At 39.6% G+C, this 18,440-nt stretch overlaps 1 protein-coding gene across 1 annotated transcript in view; it reads left to right on the top strand.

The window, feature by feature from the left end:
• Positions 1-18,440, top strand: part of LOC141902017 (TBC1 domain family member 30-like) — a 70,929-nt gene that overhangs the window by 19,008 nt on the left and 33,481 nt on the right. Inside the window, exon 2 of the mRNA XM_074789648.1 lies at positions 1,525-1,689. Coding sequence (XP_074645749.1) covers positions 1,525-1,689 — 165 coding nt within the window. The remainder of the gene's footprint in view (positions 1-1,524; positions 1,690-18,440) is intronic.

The raw sequence follows: 18,440 nt of genomic DNA on the forward strand, positions 1-18,440 counted from the left end.
ACTGGCACCGGAAATGATCCACTTCGCTTTGTTTGAGCATTGTTTAGTATCGAGTATTGAATATTGAATTTGTCAGACGTTTTAGCATTTAGAAGATTTAGAACCCTTCTCAAGTGGGCATGGTCTGAGTTATGAGCAAATCGTTCCTAGGTCGTGAGAGACCCATCAAAAAAGTGCAACAGCGGTAGCATAACCGCGATAGCATTTATCCGAGTTTTAGTTCGTCCATTCTAATTTGGCCTGGTACATGGAACGAACATTGGTGTGATTATCTCGTCAAGATGATTACTGGAAGAACAGGCCAATTTAGAACAGACCGAATTAATGATGCGTATTCACATATGATTTATTACCAGCTGTTATGACTGGTCCAGCTAGACGTAACACTGTGATTGACTAAGTTTCTATCAACACAGAAATGGTCCGCTCCAAAATGAAGAACAAACCTACTCTTTTTGCTATGTGAATGCCTGGTGGTGGGTGCTTGAAATCCTTACATAGCATTGAATCAGAACAAATCATTTTCAAGTCCTTAAAAAGCATTGAATTTAGATTTAGCATCTCAGCAATGGATGAGTTTTATTGAATTTCAATGTCACCACTTGTTACTGGTTTATGGGGGGACCCTGATTTTTACGGCAAGTCTTTGGATTGGCCTTGAATCTTAGTTTCTGAGTGACCTTGAATGGCCTTGAATATTGAGCAGCCTTGAGAAAATGATCCCTGAGCTAAGAAAACTAGCTGAATACCCATCCGATGGACGGTATTTTCGTTGGGTGCATCGGTGCATTCCTCTGTAAAATCCCGGGCCCGGTTTTATAGACTGGTATTATCTTTAACCAAGGGGCTGGTTGCTTAGTCAGGGCTTAGACTTAACACCGGTCTAAGACCAACTCAGTTCTATAGCCAAAATAACATGTTAAGACCCAGTCTAAAGATTTGAGACCACTTTTGGACTTAAGTCACGACTGTGCAACTGGCCCCTGGGGCTAAGTCATTTCATTTTCAATTAAGTTAGCCCCTGGGTTAAAGTTAATACCAGTCTATTGAACCAGCCCCCAAGTCCTGCTATTTCATTTTAAAGAATATATTTAGAGTACATGTTTCCATCGCTGATTGCCCCACACATCCTGCAGGGACTTCGAATGTTGAGGGAAATGGCTAGATTTCAACGATAGTTACATCGGTTAACCCTTTCAGTGCTGACTAATTTATACCCTATAGTGCTGGAGATAATTTGAAAATTTTGAAAAATTCCACCCCGAGTGTGTTGAATAATAGGAATACCACTAAAGTATGTCTACACTGCGGTGTATCATTAGTTACTAATATTTCACTGTGTTTGACAGGAGCTGCCATCTTTCAAGAGAGATAATTACTAATTACATCAATACACCGCGGTGCGGTGTAATAGCAAAAATCTATCTGATTTATCCACCGCACTGCGGTGTAGACGCACTGAAAGGGTTAACCCGTTCATTTGCTGAATTTTCAAGATGTTTTGAATTCTTTCTCCGTTTTCAGACATTCCCGAATTGAAACGAATGGTCAGCGATTTGCAGTTGAGCATTTGTCAGGCGAATGCGAAATTGGTTCGTCAGCTGAAGCGACGAGATCGACGACGCGCGAAACTTTATAAAAACTGTGATATCATAACCGCCGTGCTGCAAGCTTCTTCATTGAAACGACGTAAGTTGACCTCGCCCCGTTCCGAACCCCGGGGTTCTGACGGGTTTCAGAAAGTGGAAATTTTTTTCCAGGGCCTGGAATTTTTTTTTCTCGTTGGCTTATGGAAAAAGTATTGAAAAAATTATCTCAAATAAAATTTTCCTTCCATTTTGAATTTTAGGCTTTATCCCAAATGGTTACTACACATTTGATGAAAAACTTTACGAAAAACCCTTTGTCAATGGTATTGATAATTGGCACTTATTTACGTTGAATGGGCCTACATTGCCCGTCCTAGGTTGGCGATCTATAACTTAGGGTATGGAAAGTTTATAATCTGGGTTTGGAGAACGCGTGGAAAAGTTATGGAAAATGAAATCGTGAAACCCGTAAGAACCCTGTCAGAACCCTTGCTCAATTGTTAACCCCTTCTTCCCTATTCGCTAACATCTATGACCAGTTTAAATGAAAATTTGCCATATTTTGCTCTCACTCCTCGTTCGTGCCGGAATGTAGCTCTCTTGTTTCTTGCTAGCATTTTCCTTCCGTACTCTGAATGAATTCTAAGTGTCGTCAGAAGTACGTTTTCGAAGATAAGTTTTAATATATTATTGTAATATAAATTGTCCTATTCTCCCTGGGCACAAGGATTCGAACCTGATGGCGTCGCGAGATTCTGCACCTGCGCACTTAAACGCCATTCCGGCAGGGTTTTATCAGGTTCGAATCCTTGCTGAGGAAGGATGGTAGCCTACAGGCCTATCTGACATTATGTTCGATCATTTCGGAAACATTGTTCAGTTTTGAACATAATTCTCGAATCCATTTTCTCTGATCTGGAATCCATATTCTAGAATAGAGCTAGTTCGTGGAAATATGTTATCTGGGTCGTACTCCAGTTCCATGAAAGAGTTTGTAGTCCAGTTCTACAAAGCACCTCTATGGGAGAGATCCCAGCTGGTTCTCGGAGGTATAGCCATGACTTAGAATTTGGTACTGCCTCCATTTGGAGATGCCAATGGCTGATGCTATGGAGATGGTTTTAGGGCTTCCCCTGAAAATTCTGAACAAAATGAGATGAGAAAATCAGTTTTCGAAGGGCCCTCAATCTTTTTTGGGGGGTTGGGGTACATGAAGCCCGGGATATGCCCATGGTTCTGCAAATCAGTGGCATTTATTTTCACAATGAATGTTTCATAAACCATGTTACTCATTGGAATTCAGTTCAATTCAGACATTATTTACCGATGGCATGTATTTAAAAAAACGTGCACCACGAATAAAGGCCTTTTATGAATGTTCAACTAAATGATTTGCGATGTTTATTTCAACTTCGAGCAGATTGCATTTACACTCATTCAAACGCGAATCAACGATCGGCATTTTATGGCGAGCATTTCGAAACCGGTTCAGTTTTCGGTGGACATAAACAGCAGCTGCAGTACCAGCATTGAATGAATTTGCGAAGTTGAGGGGTTTCACCGGGCAGCCTGGATGTGCGCGGCCCGGACGCGTAAGCACTTTTGAGGATACCATGGCTCTATTTTTGAACACCTGTACACAATCTACATGTATATACTTCACATGGGCACGTGCTCACCAGTTAATATATATGAGATATATATATATATATATATATATATATATATATATATATATATCGATTATTTGTCGCCTGAACGTGACAATAGACACGGGAAGCTGGTTTCGTCAGCAAATTCCAATAAATATCGTTTGAAAATGAAAAAAGATGATTTATTATCGGATACTAGTGTTTTACCCTGGGACACTTGTTTAAACATAACCAAATGTCTGTAAACAGCACTGGCCAGCATTATCGATTAGTGTTACTACTACTGGTTTGGCTTGAAAAATCGTGCGCATCCCCTCAAACTTTTCGAAGGGGATTGAATTTCCCGTTAAAAGGGCTAAATCCACTAGATTTCAAATTTTGGAACTAAACAAACCACGTACGTAGGTGACAATGATATAGTCCCTTATCTACATCATAGCTGTGTTACAGGTTAAAGCTATAGCTTTGTGCTAACGTATTCTGTGAAATAGCGGGAAAATTGCGCAATTAATGGAGATGTAAAATATTTTTTTCAAATCACGTCCATCCCCAGGACTTTTCAAGGGGATTGAATTTCCCTGAAGTGCCAAATCCACTAGAATTTTTCTAACTTAAACAACCTACGCCATAAAATAGTCCAAAACGTACATTTTACTTGTTTTATAGAGGTTAAAGCAGTAATCTTCCTGCTCTAAAATATACAATGGAATAGCAGAATATTGTGTGATTGATGAAATATAAAATATTTTTTTCTCTTGAAAAAGGGCACTCTGGCCCTAAAATGGGTCTTTCGCGCCCTGAACCTACCTGAGGGGCACCCATGAAAATACTGATTTGAAAGATATGTACAGAAACGTGAATGGTGGTACTGAGAGATAACCACCCTGAGTACTGATTAATTTGAATAGTTTCATTCATATTCTCATTAAGCGCTTTGACAGCTTCAAGCTAGTCAATTTTGGTCACTTTCGAGGTTCTTAATTCCTGATGATATAGCCCCCCCCCCCCCCAGAAAAACCATTTACCAAGAAGCTCTGCCATCCCTCAGTCTAGTGAGTGATATTAAATTCAAAACTATAAAACTAGCTCCTGGATCCACGCCCAAACCCTAGTTTTCAACAAAAAATGCCACATGACTTCAACCACTCAGGCTCTGGTTGTTCCGGACATGTTCTTTTGCTGAAAGCAGTACTGCCATTTCAGTTGTCTCTAACTACTGCTGTTAGGTGGCAGCGATGTAGTGATCGCATTAGTTTTCATAGGAGTTCACAGGTGGCAGTAATGTATAGCCCGTCAACACAGCATGTTACAGCAATGCTATTTCAATCATAGTTGACAAAAGGTGCTATGAAAAATATCATTGAAATCAAAACTTACTTTTACGAAAAAAAAAACTTCTAAAAAAAGTCGATGAAAATTCAGATGAAAGTAAATTCTAAAATTCAACGCTAAGATTAACATTTTCACTATGATGCGGTAAAACTTTGCAATGAATCACGAAAGACGAGTAAAATAAAAAAGTCCCACAATCGCAAAGTCAAAAAAATCTTTAATATATCGTTGAAGAATCAAAATTTTCAGTTTTCAACTAGAAACCATTAGGCTATCAACGAATGATACCTCGATAATGGATTTTAGTCGATAACATAAAATTCAGATTCTCAACAAATTTTAATGTTATGAAATTTAAAATAAATCTTTCGATTTTCGTGATCGTGGGACATATCTTATTTTCACTAAGGTTTTTGATTATAATACGTAATAAATGCTCAATAGCTTGATGTATTTTTAATGATGTTATCGTTTTTTATTTCTATCCATCTCTCTCTCTCTCTCGCTCTCTCGCTCTGAAATTTTTCTATATATCTTGATGTTTCTCGATGATTGCGCCGCCCTTGCTCTCTCTATCTCTATCTCTCTCTCTGCTCTACGTTTCTCTATCTCTGTCTATATTTCTGCTTTAGACTCCGATCTCCGCGCGAGGTGGTGGTGGTGGTGGATTCGCCGATGCAAGGTAATAATATCGACTATCGTTGTAGATGCGTACCTGTGTGTAGTTACTTTGTTTTTATCCCTTATCTTTATCCGAGAAATTTTTGCACGTCACGTATTATCAAGTAATATTTTTTGTTGTCAAATGTACCCAGGCCAGTTGCTCGCTGTCGGTCAATGCCTTGTGCCGCAGATACAAAAACATGAAATAAGAAACAGATTTTGTGTTTAAGAAACACCGATGTCCAGTTTGCTCGCACATAGTAAAAACAAGAAACATCTAGTGATTAGAAATCCACTTGTCATGGAATCGCATCTCATTGTTTTGGTGAATCTCATTGTTTCGGGAGGTGCAGTGGCCGAGTGGTTAAAGCCGCCGGTCACTGGTCTCGTCAATCCAGGGTTTATGGGTTCAAACCCTGGTGGCGACAGAGTTTCTTGGTCGAAGGTTCTTCTCTGGTCTCTCCCCGATTGGGAAAAAGAAACATCGAACCTGCTTATAATGCCCTGTGTGGCGCTTAGCGGGTTGAGGGTGTTAAAGAAAAAAATTGTTTTGGTGTTTCCTGTCGATGTCAGTCCGAACCATAGTCTGAAAATAGTTCGCCACGTGTTTGAACACGGTTGCTATAGTTCGGACGTCGCTCCAAGATGGCTGCCACTGCGAATTGTGTAAGATCGAAATATAGCGCGTTCGATCGTTAGTTCTGACCACTAGCATGCAGCTATCAAAATGATGTTTTTTGTTTTCACGAAAAGAACGCATTCGTTTCAGGAGACAATGTTTCTTGGTTCGAAGAAATGATTGTCTGTTTCTTGTTTTGCGTTTATTTCTCGCCGCACGCGCCGGGCTGTTTTTCACAGGCTGGAATTAGAAGTCATATCGCTATCATAGCATTAGACAATCTGTTTTGACATTAAACAGTGTTTAAATGCCATGGTAACAGGCTATTTTAGATGTATTTATGCAATTATTGATATTATGAAAAAATATCAGTATAGAATAGAATGTGAAATCTTGTGTTTAGGACTGATAATAAGTTTATCGACGCATGACATTTCTAATGCGGCCCTTTTTCACTCAATAACGACTGCTGAGACCATCCTCTCTGGACAGGGATTCAGACCTGATGACATCGAGACTCGCCACGGTACGAAACCCTGCCACACTAGCCCGAGTGCACAGGTACTTACATGCACAGCTCAGATGATGTCATTGTTAGCCAATCAGATAGCCCGTTTTTCTTAAGCCCGGGTTTATCCATTTAGACTTTATGCGTAAAATTTGCCTTATACAACGAGCAATCTGATTGGTGCTGCAAGTTTTCGTGCAGCAAACCTGCGCATGTACCTGCGCACACGGTCTACTGTCGTGGCTGAGTCTACTGATGCCATCAGGTTCGAATCCCTGCCAGGTAGAATGAGTCCATTTGTAACTGTCATTAGTGTTTGGCTCTTGGCATGCAGTTGCTATTTTAGTTGTATTGCTGCACTCAGGCAGCCACTATTATCACTAACTGCAGGCATGAAGTTTGATCAATCATTGCAGCACCTTCCAATCCACCGGATACCTATGTCCATCTTGGCTCCATGAATGTAGTATTTATCATAATAAAGCTCATTAATTCTCGATTATATAAGCAACTGCACCGAAAGTCATCATCTAAAATGGCACAGTTTTTTGTGCTCCTTGTTGTGTCTTAGGGATTTCAGTAGGGCTTTAGGGGAGATCTCAGCAGGGCTTTAAGGGGATCTCAGCGGGGCTTGAGGGCGATCTCAGTGGGAATTCAGAAATGTTGTGTTGTCTATAAACTTGATAGTTCTAGATTGTTCCTGTTTGTTCATCTTCATTCGTATATTAGTCTGTTTTAAAGGTGGTCATTTAAACATTTGCCGGTTTAGATTCCTCTGTAACGATATCAACCTTTCACTTGAGCAACTGGCCTTCAAATATTTACCCCCTTACGTTTCATACACGTGACTTCTTCGTGTTCTTTATCGTAGCTCATCCTCCTTTGGCAGGAAATCGAACCTAATGGCATCGGTAGACTAAAGACACGACGCAAAACCCTGCCACACTAGCCTGAATGTGCGGGTACATGCGTAGCTTTGTGGTAAGAAAACTTGCAGCGCCAATCAGAATGCCCGTTTTATAATCGCTGATGCAAATTTCGTGGATAAACTTAAAATGGAAAGACCCGACCTAAGATAAAGCAGGATTTCTGATTGGCTAATAATGACATCATCTAAACCGCAACTCGGGCTAGTGTGGCAGAGTTTCTGTACTCTCGGTGTCATCAGGTTCGAATCTCTGCTGGGGTGGATTTTGTAGTCAGGCTTCAGTGTCAAATTGCAGGTGGGTTTTTTATTCTTCATCACGATTTACAAACTTTTTGAAAACTAGTTCATCCTTTTATCGAAAAATTATGAACAATTTCATCAATAATCAGTTTGCTGGCCAAGATTTACTGCGTATGGACAAGTGTGGTAGGAATTAGCTTGACAGCCAATGGTGAAAATGAAATGACAAGGGTTTAAACTATGAATCTTGAATTATAGTTACTTAAAAGGGGCCGCTTTCGATAGAAATAAGTTAATATTTGGCTGGTTTACTTCTGGTGTAGTTCAAAATAGACCAATTCAAGTCCAGAGTTCAAATTAACCAGGAACTGTGGACCTGGTCCTAGTTGTAGCTGTGACACCAAGCGTAATTAAGAAAAAAGCACCGATGACCCAGTTCCAGTGGAGTCGAAGCGAATCAAACGTAACCTCTGCACTGTGGAACTGGGCCCACTACGTATTTGAAACAAATTCCGGTTATGAATTAAGCTTTTGAATTGAAAACTAGTTCATTACTGCCTAGAATCCTGTAGAGTCAGGAAACTTTAAGCGAAGAACAGTAGAATTATAAAACCGGATTGCAGATCCAGTTCTGCAGTCATGAGTTAAAATCAAATTCGAAAGGCATGAACTGGTGCCTATCACACAAGCATTTTTGGCATTCTACTCCAAGTCTGGACCAACTGTTCATGCGGGTGCCAAAAGGGCAGCGCCTGTTTGAACTGGGCAAAATTTGGCCCAACTGAAAATATCGGACCAGGCCAGTGCCAAATTTTAGCATCAGGTCAAATTATTGTGTGGGTATAGCATTTGGAGACACATTTCGCTTTGTCACAGCAAAAGCATTGTTTAGTATCGAGTTTTAGTATGTTTGGCCCAGGTTAAATGTGATCATAGATATAGGCTAATAAGAAATAAGTAAGTGCGCTGTGGTGATATTTTAGTTATTTTAGAGTTACAGTTCGGCCAAATACGTAGTACTTTGAAGGTTAAGCTGATTTTATTAAAACTATGAGTGTTTTAGCTCGTCAGTATCTCCAGGACTTGTTGTCTACTGTTTATGTACCGTCTCGCCCACTTCGTTCCAGTAACAGCAGACGGCTGTCTCGTGTTCCATACAGACTGAAGACATTCGGTGGACGTTCCTTCAGTGTCACTGCGGTAGCTCTCTGGAACTCTTTGGATGATGACCTCAGAAACATTCCCAATTTTGTTAATTCCAAACAAGCGCTTAAGACTTTCCTGTCTCAAATTAGCTTACGACCTTTAACAACTCATTCCATGTGCAGGTGAACTTTGGTCACAATGAAATAGGCGTCGACCAATGTCACTGTTTATTATTATCATTATTATTTTTATTATTATTATTATTATTATTATTATTATTATTATTATTAATATTAGTTATAGTAGCTTCATCAGAAGGTTCGTAAAGAATCCGTGTTAACCGGGTTCAGAGTAAATAACAGAGTAGTACTGTATAGGTTAACTGTTTATTTGACGCACAAGCTTTTGCTACTGATGTTTAAGAAGCTTCATTAGGTAAACCTGATACATTAGAAGCGAAAGCTTGTGCGTCAAACAAAGAGTTAACCTATATAGTACTATTCATCTCGTTATTTATTAGCTTCATCAGGAAAACCAGTTAGGAGTGTCATGGTAAATGGTACCTGCCCGCCCACTCTTACACTATATGCTTTGTAATTATTTATATTCTGTAAGCAATAGAAATTAACGCTTTTACACAAGTGATAATGACTTCCAAACGAAGACTTCAATAGATAGCGTACTATTGTTCCATAGCGGCATTCGCACGTCAGTCGCTAGGCAACCGTCGATATCAAAGTTTCATTGATGAAATGACGTAAATTGTAACGATGACAGCAGCACCGCTCACCGCGTGCTGTCGCTTCACACGCCGCGCCGCGTGGAGCCGAATTTACTTTTCGCCGCGTGTACTTACTGGAGTCGCTCGGATGCTGACGGTGGTTACTCTCAGTTCACCGTGGTTTAGGCTCTAAGTGTATGTATGTATGTATGCGCGTCCCTCTCTCAGTGTCGGAAAAATCAATCAATTGAACATTCACATCAGTACATATCGCCACAGCAGCAGCAGCAGCAGCGGCAGTCAGCTTCCAGTCGCGATAGCGAGAACAACAAACAAAGCACGATGGCACAACGCTCTTCGTCAAGGACGCATTCCTATACTGCGGTGAGATAGATGGTCGGAACAAGAATAGGAATTCCGAACAATTCGAACGACTCATAAAAACATACACGCGTTCCGGATTACTTTAAAAAGCGTGTAATCGGTGAAATCGACGCTTATTTCATTCGTCATTATCAAAGGGAGTGATTTTAGTAACAGGAAGAAAGTCGACGTCGACCCGAATCGCGACGGATTAATATCATATTTAGTTTGTAACGAAGATGTAAATATAAGGACGGTGTAAGGTTAATATGTAGAGGTGTGTGCGCGCGCGTGTGATTTCGTACGGGAATGACCTTAGTCTCGGGGAATTCATCGAATCCGAATCATGCAGGATTTTCTGATGAGCTGGACGGCTAAAATCGGCTCGACGATGGGATTTCGAAAGCAGCGGCAATATCGACAACAAATCGACAATAATCATAACAGTAGACGCCATACAATTGCCGGTAAGAGACTGAATTACCGCAGATAGGGTTTGAATGTTGTAGACGTAACGATGTAGGCCTATCAGTAATAAGATAATGAGATAAAGACCCACTATTAAAAGAATTTTAAAATCGAGAATTTATTATCTTTAGTAGTACGATATACGATATATCAGTGTTATCACTATCACTTTTTAAGGAATAAAATCTTTTTTTTTGGCGAGTGATTTCGTTGTGTTTACACGCGCTAATAATAGATCGGCTATTTTTGGTATCAATTTCCTGTAATAGCTGATTTTTTATCCGCTACTTCGCCGACTCGGTGGTTCGATCGAATTCCCTCTTTGGACTATGCGATACGTATTTGGCATGAATTCGGGTATTATTTCTATTATCTCTATATGTTGAATTACGATTCAAACAGCAAGGCCACTTACCTGTAAAATCGGGAATAGTCGGGGAATTATGTTCTTTTTAGAAAAGTCGGGGAATAGCCATGTAAATTTGTAGAATAGCTAAAATGAGGGAAAAGTCTTATGAATTTGTTGAGATAGTTGTTGTTGGATCACGTGTATAATCAAACAGTTTCCATTCTATGTTTTATGTGTTTTGTCCGCATTAATGGATTGCATTCCTAGGAGGTCGAGTCGGGGGAAAACAACTAAGAATGTTAGGAAATATTCAGGGAAAAGTATGTATCGAATACGTACAAAGTGTCCACCCTGTTAAAGGGTTAGGTTGGAAGATTGTTTCTATGGACCAGAACCAAATTTCCCAATTATGTACTTCGATTTAAAAACAAAAAATTCTGTAATTTCCGCCGCCGATCACACAACTGTATCTGAACTTCGATTTCTGATTTCAAAATCGAACCCCCTATTTCGCTCTCGGCACCTGATCCTACCAATTAGATAAACAACATGGTCGATCCCTGTTTTAAGATCGAAGGGGTCAGATTCATGCATCGATCTTCTATTTCTATTATGAAAGTTAAACCTTATTATGAAAGTTAAACATCAAGGAGCAATCATCGATCTTCCTCTTTACGAATGAAATTATTTCATTATCGTCGCCTTATTATGAAAGTCAAAGTTTATCGCTAACGGTAGGTACTCTGTGGATTTGATTATCTACGAGCGATGGTAGAAGTCAGTGTTACGCCTTGTTCCTAGGTGGCGATATAAATAGATTTTGATGCGATTAAATCGTCTTTAAAACGCCATTGAATCATATTCAACCGTGAGGTTTCCGAGTCTATTTTTTGTATTCCGTATGAAATGGAAAATGATTACTCCGAGCTTAAAAACCTGTCAACTTCGAAGTCAAAAAGGCCTTGCTGGAAGAGAAGCAGGGGTTTTTGACTTCGAAATCTGAAATTAAAATGATAAAATGAATGGTCAGGTGAAATTTCGGTTTAAATTGACTGTTGTCTGGGCTGGGTTTTTCCCCGCAGTACCCCTACGTAGTGGAACAACTATGCGGGCCATTTTATCCATTTAGAAATTTAGGAAGCATCTGAAATGTTTCCTTTTTTAAAAAGGGGCATTTCATCATTTGTAACGCATTATGTGGGCAGCTTGGTGGATTTGGCGGGGTGGCCACTGACCTGGAATACCTGGAACACTTAGGGAATGAGAAAAATATTTTTTTTTAATTAGCGAAAGCTCAGGGAATTCACCAAAATTCTGGAAAACTCAGGAAATTCTTTATCAGTCAGTACGTGATTCAATGAAAATGAATGAATCGTAACATGAAGATTTCTCCGATTCACTCGGAGGGAATCCTGTGTAATCACATGGAAAAATCAGGAAAAACTTGGGGGATTCATAATGGGTGGAAAGTGGCCGTCACCTTGTGTCAGCGCTATTTAAGGCCCATATTAAACATCATCGAATCTAAGGAGTAGATAATCGGGAAATTTCGGCGCCGTTTTCGTGGAAATCATCAAGCGAGAGGTTTAGCGAGGATTATATGTAGCTGAAAATTCCGCGAGTGACATCGAAGAAGAATTCCCAAATAAGAATACAGATACAGTTGTCATGGTTACGCGGCGGCACTGACGCCATCGACGTTCGAGTGACGTCATTAATCTCGGACGCCGCGTCGTCTCCTTGGAGATTCGTGATTAGGATTAAACTCGTTACTCGAGAGAGGGACTGTTCGCTGCGTGCGTTTCGTATCTCGTATAATCATCCTGCCAGTACGTCACGTATATATGGGTCGCTCTAATTTTCGCAGATGAAAAATCGCAATTTGTCGCTTTTAACCCTTCCAGTGCGTCTTCACCGCTGTGCGGTGTATGAATCGTTGATGGATTTTGCTAATACACCGCACTGCGGTGTATTGATGTAAATAGTAATTGGTTTTTATCTCTATTAAAGATGGCAGCGCATGTCAAACATAGTATAATATTAGTAACTTACGATACACCGCACCGCGGTGTAGATGCAATATAGTGGTATTCCCGTTATTAAACACACTAGGGTGGAATTTTTCAAATGTTTCAAATTATCTCAAGCGCTATAAGGTATTTATTAGTCAGCACTGAAAGGGTTAAGGCGGTCGCTGCTGGCTACAAATATACTCTAATATACTCACTCGTACTGGTAACAGGTAAAACCCCTCATAATCTTGGTAAAATGGGTTTTTTATCCGAATTGTTGATGTCCTACCAGTATTAGTGAGCAATTGATATGTAACAAAATAGCCTGAGTATGAGTAGAATATTCACCAATGCTCAGAGAATGCATCTTGGGGAATAGTTTAATAAAAATATTTCTAGGAGAGGAACCTTGGACACCGCTTTCCGGACACCGCCTTTTTTATAATTTAAGAATGCCCCTTTCAAAATCCTGGCTACGGGCTTGCCGCCGGTAAAAATCCACCCTAGGTAAAAATCCCCACAAATTTGATTTCATGGCAAAATTCAATAAAATATTTTAATATTCTTACGATAATCTGTGACTTTTGCCGAGCTACGTGCATAAAAATGATATTATTCTGTGACTTGTGGCAAGCAACATGCATATAAAATCATATCGTAATTTTTGGAAATTTCTATAAGTAATTTAGTTTTAAAAGTAATAGTAATATATGTATGTACCCTAAATATTGTTGTAAAAAGCATCATCTCATTTTCGTTTAGGTTTTATACTAAGGTTTGGTAGAAAACTGAACTTGGGGGGATTTTTCCTGGGGAAATTCTACTGGGGGGGGATTTTTACCAACATTCCGTTGTACTTCCAGTTCTGTGACCAGTGCCACTATATTCATAGCTGCTTCTTTTTGACGGTTTGATATTCGCACTCTGGCACACTGGGGCACACTGGAATCATGACATGGTTCATGAATGGCTGGCGATGTGAACGAGTTCTGTTTCATTCTCAATACTCATTGGTCAATAATAATTTCGAAAAAATTTGAACGAAGGCCATGTAAAAGCTCCAGTGCCAACCTACGGATTTGTAGCGATACTCGGGGCTGGTACTGTATATCAAGCCAGCAGCTGAGTATTAAATGAATTATTTATTCATATTCAGTTATTTATTTATTGTAGTGACACGTACATCATATTTGAATATAACCCATAAGCACTCCGGAATTTCTCTACGTAGTGTCTTTTACCGTTCTCAGAAAAATCAAGGGGAAAACTCACTATGTTTTCGTATGATAAAACATTCGATGAATTAGGCCACCAAAAATGACCTTTCGGCCCCCTCCCCTCGAAAATATCCGCACCTACTTGGCACGGATTACGCCCAAGTCAAACGTGTGATCGCACCTAATTAGCACGTTCACACCTAAACTACTCACTCCATACTAAACAATGCTCAAACAAAGTGAATTGAGTCACTCCCAGAACCAGTTGCAATTCACCAGCAATGATTTGAATTTGGCTCGGGCCTGGTCCAATGTTTTTGTTCGGGCCTAAGGCGTGGGCCCATTTGGCACCCATGTGATCAGTTGCCAAATTAAGCCCGGGGCAAAAATGCTTATGTGATCACGGCTTAAAAGTTAGCGCTCAGATCATCATGTTCATACTCCAAATACTCAAGAATTTCAAATAGGAAGATGCCGATGTGTCTGTACGGATATTTGGTGTCTAGAACGATAACCACACTCAACGTGGTGAATGGATAATTAGATAAAAACCCACTATTGACAGATTAAAAATTTAAAAACAAGAATTTATTTATTCAATCTAAAATAAATATAAGTCACGACGTTTTGATCTCACCCTAGAGATCATCGTCAGGTGTGACATATAGACTAAAAACAAGGGTATATATACAAAGGAGAACTGGTTAATTGAGTAAATTGGTGAGTGAGTAAATAATTAGTGTTAATTTCTTCAAGGCATGAAGAAGTATACTTAGAAAGAAGGGAATTGTGCGGAGAAAAGCCATTATTCAAATTGGTACTAATATCTGAGTGACGAGTAATTAGGGCAGACTCAACTATGTGGCGTTTAGTGTAATAAATTCTTGTTTTTTAATTTTTAATCTGTAAATAGTGGGTTTTTATCTTATTCTTATTTAGTTTTATACTATGCTTATGTACTGTCCACTGAAACCATTTTGTGTAGCAGTTAAAAAAAGAGTTGGGGCAGATTCGAGCGAGTTGAGGAATATAATGGGCAGCTACAAATGACCACCACCCTTCTCATTATCGATAAATCAAACGATTCAGTTAAATCGTTATCGTTCATCGCAAGCTTCCTCATTCTCAATGAATCAGTAAAATTATGATAAGTTACAAATGAAACCCTTCTCATTACCAATGAATTCAATGATTCAGTAAAATTATGCTTACTTGATAGCAGCCTGTTTGTTATCAGTGAATTTCGATGATTGCGGGACATAAAACCTTCGCTCAGAAACCCTATCAAGTCGAGAGAAAGCGGCAATGTTTTATGACACTCACTTTATTTTGCTGGAGATGGGTCATTCGAGGTCTCTTTGGTTGAATTTTTTTAATAATTGATTATTATAAGACAATTTCTCGGTAATAACAACATCCGAGCGTAGATTTCTATCTGTCTTTGGAAATGCTGTATTATCACGCGACAACGGTGTAGTTGTGATGACTTGATAACTTAGAACACAGCCACAATGGATTCTTGGTTCGTTGTATGGATTCTCATTATCGTGGCAGTTATTGCCTGAACCCAGCGCTAACAGGTGTCAGAAAAAATGTAAAGCGCAAAACAGGAGATGCCTTTTTTGGCACAGATCAGACCCGAGTCAAATTAGCTCAGTGCCTGATTAGAGAGCGCGTTAACGGTCTGGACACGGTCTGGAGTCACTACAGGAACCAGTTAAGCATTCACTCGCTACAATTTGACTAGCGCTGAAATTTGGCTCAAGCCTGGTCCAAAGATTTTTTTTTATTCGGCCATTTTTGGCACCCGTTCGAGTGGTTGGTTCAAATGTTCATGCGATCATGGCAGCTGTAATGAAAAAAAATTAACGAGCAAAAAGTCACATTTTATCTCATATTACGCATTGTTATCGCTTGACATTTCAGCGATCTCCTGCACGATGGAAATGTTGCGGCTAAATTAACAGTCTTTCATCAGATACGAACATGACAATTTTATTATAGGTGGGCGGCTGGATGAGTGGGCGGTGGATTATTCCTGCTGACACGTGCGCTGGATTAATGTACTGATTGCATTCGGATGAAAAATCATTTATTAGTTTAAGCCACCGGAAAAAGGCACGGAAGATGTCATCAGTGGTACTGTAAACGTCGCATAATTCATGCTTGTGACTAACTCGGACAAAAAGGAAATAATTTTCCGACTTTCCGATGCATTTTCTGATCCTTATCAACATTGATCAAACTCTACAGCCATGTTGTGTCAATTTATAGAGAATCCATCACTAATATAATAAGAAAGATGAAGTCCATAAAGTTTGCTTTTAAACTAATAATTTATTGATAAGGTAATAGTCGAAACGGCGAGTCAATGAATCGTCAGCTGAAACTTTTGGGACTTCGTCTTTCGTTCTATAAGTGTGGTATCCGCTAAATTTCTCAGCCTTAACCCTTTCAGTGCTGACTAATTAATACCTATAGCGCTGGAGATAATTTGAACATTTTTAAAAATACCGACCTAGTGTATTGAATAACGGGAATACCACTATAGTGCGTCTACACCGTGGTGCAGTGTATCGTTAGTTACTTATATTTCACAATGTTTGGCAGGTGCTGCCATCTTTCTATAGACATAAAAACTAATTACTTCAAACACCGCAGTCCGTTGTACTAGCAAAATCCATCACCGATTTATACTCCGCACTGCAGTGTAGATGCCCTGAAAGGGTTAACTTGGACCAATTTTGCTGGTCCTAGTTTGGTCCCAATTTCGCTGGTCCCAGTGAGTTAGGCGGTTTTTACTGTAGTATCAATCTTGCATCTATCTTGTGAGAAGCGCTTCCCAGGAAACTGAATTCACATCAAAACTGAATTATGTTGGAAACGGCAAATGTCGATGACCAACAACAAAGACAAACAAAAGCTTTCATTTTTTTTTTTGGATTGAAATGAGACTTTGCTCGGCAAGAGGAACACTTGATTCAAACTAAGAACAAACACTTCAAAAGCAATCCCCATAAGGGGGCTGGGTTCGTAGGTGATAACTCTGTTGATGAAATTCAGTACCTGTGCATTTTAATGGGAGTTTGATGCCTTGAAGCCTTCAAGATTAAAAAAACCATAACCACTTCAGAAGTTAGGCCTATTGGGAGCAAGAGGTTCTTTGCCCCTCATTATTAACCTCACTCAGATCTTACATGATAATAAGGTCTAAGTTGAAATGTAATGAAGATACGTAATTTGATAATGCCTAGTGCGCCCAATAAGAAAAATTTTGAAACATGCTTATGAATTTCATTGTTTTCTCCATCCGATATTGCACGTAGCAAAACAAGAAACGTTCCGAAACAAATCTACACCAAATCACGAATCGCCACCTAGATCACATGATATCAAAATGGCCATGATTTTGATGTGTCATGTGATCCGCTCATTGTTCGTTACTGATCGGTTAATATATATCAGTGTTTCTTGTTTAGCTATGTACATCAGCGCTTGCCACAATCGGAGCAATGTTTCTTGTTCACAAAACTGTGTTTCGATATGAATGTTGTTTCAAAGCAACGCACTATATAGTCGTGTAACAAGCTCGGAACGCCATTTCTGTTTCATGTTTTCATGCGTTCGGCTTACGCCCTTTTTTGTTACATCATTTCGACACTAAGCAAGATATTAATGTTACATAAAAACCAGAAAGAAAGAGTTTACACTTTTCATATACGGGTATTAACTCAGCTTGACAGCTCGGGGCGTCGTTTTTAAGCATGCTGCATGGTATGATATATCTCAGAAATACCATATAACTATTTTATTATTCGCTGATCAATCAAACTATAAACTTGATATGTCGAGTCTCGTATCAGTGCCGACCAATCACGGCGTTACCGTCCCGATCCTCAACGACAGCTGAAACCTCGCTCGTTTGCTGCTGTGCGAATCCTCGAATTACGATGCTCGTGTGTTCGTCCTATAATCCTTTACTTAGCAAATCAGTCTTAGAACAAATTGAAGAGAGAAACTCATTATTAGGAAGGAAAACAATTTCAATTGAATTAGATGAGCTATTTTCGCGAAAGTGATTTCATACGATGCTACAAACAGTTTTAAAAATGGCTCCTAGAATCGAGTGAAAACGTCAAAATGCTTGCACGTATTTTCTTTCTAATTGTCGGTTTTTCTTCAATTTAGAATATAGGTAGTCACTCCCCTGTAGATATCGTTAGGAACACTACCTTCGTAAATGTTTGGTCTTTTGTAATTTGAAATCAGACCTTCTAGCTGGTTTTAAAGACCAAAGGCCAGGAGAGACAGGAGAGACAAGGAGAGACAGTTAAAAGAAAGTAAAAAATGCTTGGGGTAAATTTGTTGTATAGCCGTGATCACAGGATGATTTGCCACGAATCAGGCTCCGAATTTGGCCCGTACGCGTTCACACGGAAACCTATCATTTGATACTAAACAAACAATGCTTAAACGAAGTGAGGTGGGTCATTTCTGGTAATAGTTGCAATTCGAACGCAATCATTTGCCCCATGCTTAAATTTGGCTCGGGCCTGGTCCAACGTTTTTGGTCGGGCCAAATAGGCTTGGGCCAATTTGGCACCCGTGTGAACAACAGTTGTTCCGGGTCAAA

The sequence above is a fragment of the Tubulanus polymorphus genome, chromosome 3, assembly GCF_964204645.1.
Source record: "Tubulanus polymorphus chromosome 3, tnTubPoly1.2, whole genome shotgun sequence".
NCBI lineage: Eukaryota > Metazoa > Nemertea > Palaeonemertea > Tubulaniformes > Tubulanidae > Tubulanus > Tubulanus polymorphus.